This window comes from Mesitornis unicolor, unplaced genomic scaffold, assembly GCF_000695765.1.
Source record: "Mesitornis unicolor isolate BGI_N332 unplaced genomic scaffold, ASM69576v1 scaffold26865, whole genome shotgun sequence".
NCBI lineage: Eukaryota > Metazoa > Chordata > Aves > Mesitornithiformes > Mesitornithidae > Mesitornis > Mesitornis unicolor.
Genome location: NW_010185206.1, coordinates 8634 through 12118, shown reverse-complemented (window position 1 = coordinate 12118; position 3485 = coordinate 8634). Strand labels below are relative to the sequence as shown.

Below are 3485 nucleotides of genomic sequence, written 5' to 3'. Positions count from 1 at the left end.
TTTTTTTCCAACACAGTAAATCCTCTCTACAGCAACAGGTTAGTTAAATCCGGTTTACATATTGCCGTCCCATGAGTGCTGTGGCCTTGATGCCACTGTGACAAAACCAGGTTGCGCTCAGACAGGAAAATGCATTAAATTCTGCTGTGACCGGGAAAAAAGGAAAGCCAACAAAATTCAAAACAACAAACGACCAGGAAAAACCAAACTGACCAACAAAACTAAGGTGAGGAACTGAAGGTGAGCACAGCCAGACCACCTCCAGGGGAACCACACGGCACTGCTTGGACGAGAATGCAAGGGGGAACAAACTCAAAAAGGTCAGGGACTGGACAAACTCTTATATATATTATATATAGGTATTTATATATATATCATCTGGAAGGACACGCTGAGAAAACGAGAGATCGCAGCGGTATCTACCGTAAAAAGGAGCTACGTAGCTTTCAGAGTCACACCGAGAAGGAAGCACACGGCAGAACAAAGTGGGGAACAGACAGGGACACTGGTGTTTCAGGGTGGCCATTCAATATGGGAGGGGCTGGGGCAGGGCACAGGTCTCAGGGCCAAAAGCCCTCATACACCTGCTAGGAGCCCCAAGACCCCTGTGCCCCTCGCTGGGGAGTGGGGACAGGGTCTGGAGAGTGAGTGCTTTTGGGGGGTGGGTGGGACCTGCTCCCAGTGGGCTGGTTCTGCTCGCCCAGATGGTGGCACCTGTTTGGTCCCCTACAGGTCCTTGCTCGGGTTCCCCATGGACAACCCGCAAAGACCTGAGCACCCATCGCCCGAGCCGGGGGCATCCTTACCCTGGGTGCAGGAGGAGCTCTGCTGCCCACAGGGTGGGCCAGGGATGGCAGCAGGGGCTGGGTGGCCGACGGTGGAGTTATACGATGACGCGGCTCTCCATGCCGAGCACGAGAGGCTGGAACCACATGGAGTTGGTACCCAGATGGGGCCCCACAGCTCAGGGGAAGCCAAGCCCTTGAGAGACACCCCGCTCAGTGAGAAGGCGAGATGCTGGGGTTAGAGGGTGTGGATTTGGGGGGCCATGGTGGGTCTGGCCAGCTCTGTGGGCAAAGCCATCCTGTGGGCAAAGCCAAATGCTGGGGTGCCCCCCACATCCCATGGGTCACCCCACACTGCCAGCACCTTTCAGTCATGCACCCTGCAGGGCAGAGGGTGCTGAGGGCTCCCCAGCACTGGGGCGGGAAGGGAGCATCTCATCTTATTGCTAATGGCTCCACTACAGTGACACCCACAGGCTGTGGCGAAACTGGAGGGGGGATGTGCCATGCAACATCCTCAGACCTGGTTGGCATCTCATCCACAATGGCCTCAGCCCAAGACCTGGGAGTGGCACTGCCAATGTAGCAGGGACTGAGCAAGGGCATGTAGCCTCCCCTCCCCCTGGTGCATTTTTGGTGGAAGGTAGAGATTGTCCTTGCAACAAGGGACCAATAAAGTGTCACGACGGGCAAGGGCGTGGGCAGGGGGACCCCTCATGCCACCCTACTGCCCTGACGGCTTGTGGAGCAGGGCTGAGCCCTGTCCCCCTGCCCTGCGGCAGCCCTCAGGGTGCATGACCAGGGCGAGGGGACAGTTTGGGGTGTGATTTCTTACAATGCTCACCCAGCTCCATGGCAGCAGGTCCTGGGTGTGCTGGGGGATCCTGTGCTCTCCCCAGGGACGGTCAGTGAGGAGAAACGGAAGCTGCATCCCCAGGAATAGCCCAGTGACCTCCCCGTGAGCGCCGCTCCCTGTCCCTGTCTTCTTTCTGGCTTGGCCAGCCATCAGTTGACCTTGAGAAACTGTGCTAGACCTCCTGTGTCCTCTCCACATCCTACTGTCCTGCCCCATCCCATCATCCTTTCCCCATCTCACCACATGCCACTGCTCATCCATCCTGGTCCCATCCCCCTGCCACCCACCCTCCCAAGCCAGGGTCAAGCTGGATACTAGGGAGGGTGAGGACTGATGCAGAACCATGTGTGACTGCTGGGCAAAGCCAGGAGCCGGAGCCAGGAGGCAGTGAAGCAAAGCTCCTCTCCTCCTCCGGTACCAGACAAGGGGATGAGGCCAACGGCAAAGAAGACAAATTGACCCTGAAGGAGTGAGGGCCCTGGTGGAGGACATCCACAGGGCGGGTGGGTGCTGGCGGGATGCTGACGGATGGGAGATGGCTCTGGAGGAGACGTCGGCAGTGGGCGTGGTGGACCTCAGCACGATACCTCCATGGTGTGGTTGATCTGCCCCATGGCCTCGCTGCTCTCCGAGTGGGTGCAGGCACGCGGACGGGTGCCTTCCACCGAGCTGGCACTGGTAAGGGAGGCCGTGCGGGAGCGTGCCAGGCGGGTCATGCTGGCGGATGGCACTGCACGGGCATAGAGAAACAGCTGGGGTGCTCAGCTCCCTCGAAGGCCAGCAGGACCTGAGGTGACATTGCCTCACGAAAGCAAAGTCACACTGGTCCTGCTCCTCAATGCAAATGACTCCAGGCGCAAGCTTGCAGCATGCGGTGCTGTGACAACATGAGCAGCTCCAGGTTGGCAAGGGACAGCAGGGTGGGGATGGGGTGCCCTGGGGCAGGCTGCACACTGAGTGCATCTCCCACCCATGCAACTGCTGGGCATAAGGCAGTGGGGACACCTGGCCAGCACACTCCGAGGAAGGAGTGAGCAGGCATGGGAGCTCCCCAGCGTGTGCAGGGAAAGTGACAGCCTCCTCCAGACAGGATGCCCAGCAGGCACAGCTCCTGGCTGGCTGGAGGAGGGCACAGTGGGCACACTGCCACAACTACGCCCACAATGGTGGGGGGGCTTCTCTGAGTGCCACCTCTCAGCCCCCAGCCCTGGCTCATGGTGCCATCTCAGGCAAAGCGGAGCAAGGCAGGGGGCACCTGGCTGGGAAGGGCCAGCCTCACACCCAGGCTGCTCCCAAAAGTGCCCAGGTAGCTGGGGGGCACAGGCCAGGCAGGCACCATGCAGCAGCGGGCATGGGCCGAGCAGCACTGAGCGGTACCTGTGCTTCCGCTCAGCCTCCGGTCCTTCAGGTGAGTGACTGGCAGGGGTGGAGTGGGAAAGGGCAGGGAGGGCAGAGAGAGAGTGTCAGCCACGCTGGCTGCTCCGCAGAGCCAGGAGCCCCCACCCTGCCTGGTGTGTGCACACACACAGATCTGCATGCATGCACACAGAGCTGCGCACACACAGACACATGTGCATGTGCACACGGACTTGCAAACACACACACATGCATACATGGACCTTCACACAGGTGTACACACAGGTATGCACACACACACACGTGCTCATGGACCTACACTCACATGCGCACACAGACTTGTGCCCATGGACTCTGCATGTCTGCGTGCACAAACATACACACACAACTCCTGCTAGTGCCTGCTCACACACACGAGTGTAGAGTGACCCTGTCTGCACACGTATGTACACACAGACCCCCTTGTACTCACGCCTGTGTGCACCTAG

General features: G+C 59.3%; 1 protein-coding gene across 2 annotated transcripts in view; it reads right to left on the bottom strand.

Moving 5' to 3' along the window:
* Positions 1–2109: 2109 nt before the first annotated feature.
* NDRG4 (NDRG family member 4) overlaps positions 2110–3485 on the bottom strand; it is an 8278-nt gene continuing 6902 nt past the window's right edge. The window contains exons 14-15 of one of the 2 annotated variants that reach the window (XM_010184776.1): positions 3019–3057; positions 2217–2371 (exon numbers count right to left, since the gene is read on the bottom strand). In XM_010184776.1, coding sequence (XP_010183078.1) covers positions 2217–2371; positions 3019–3057 — 194 coding nt within the window. Of the gene's footprint in view, positions 2372–3018; positions 3058–3485 lie in introns of both variants that reach the window. The other variant, XM_010184777.1, reaches the window with a different exon arrangement.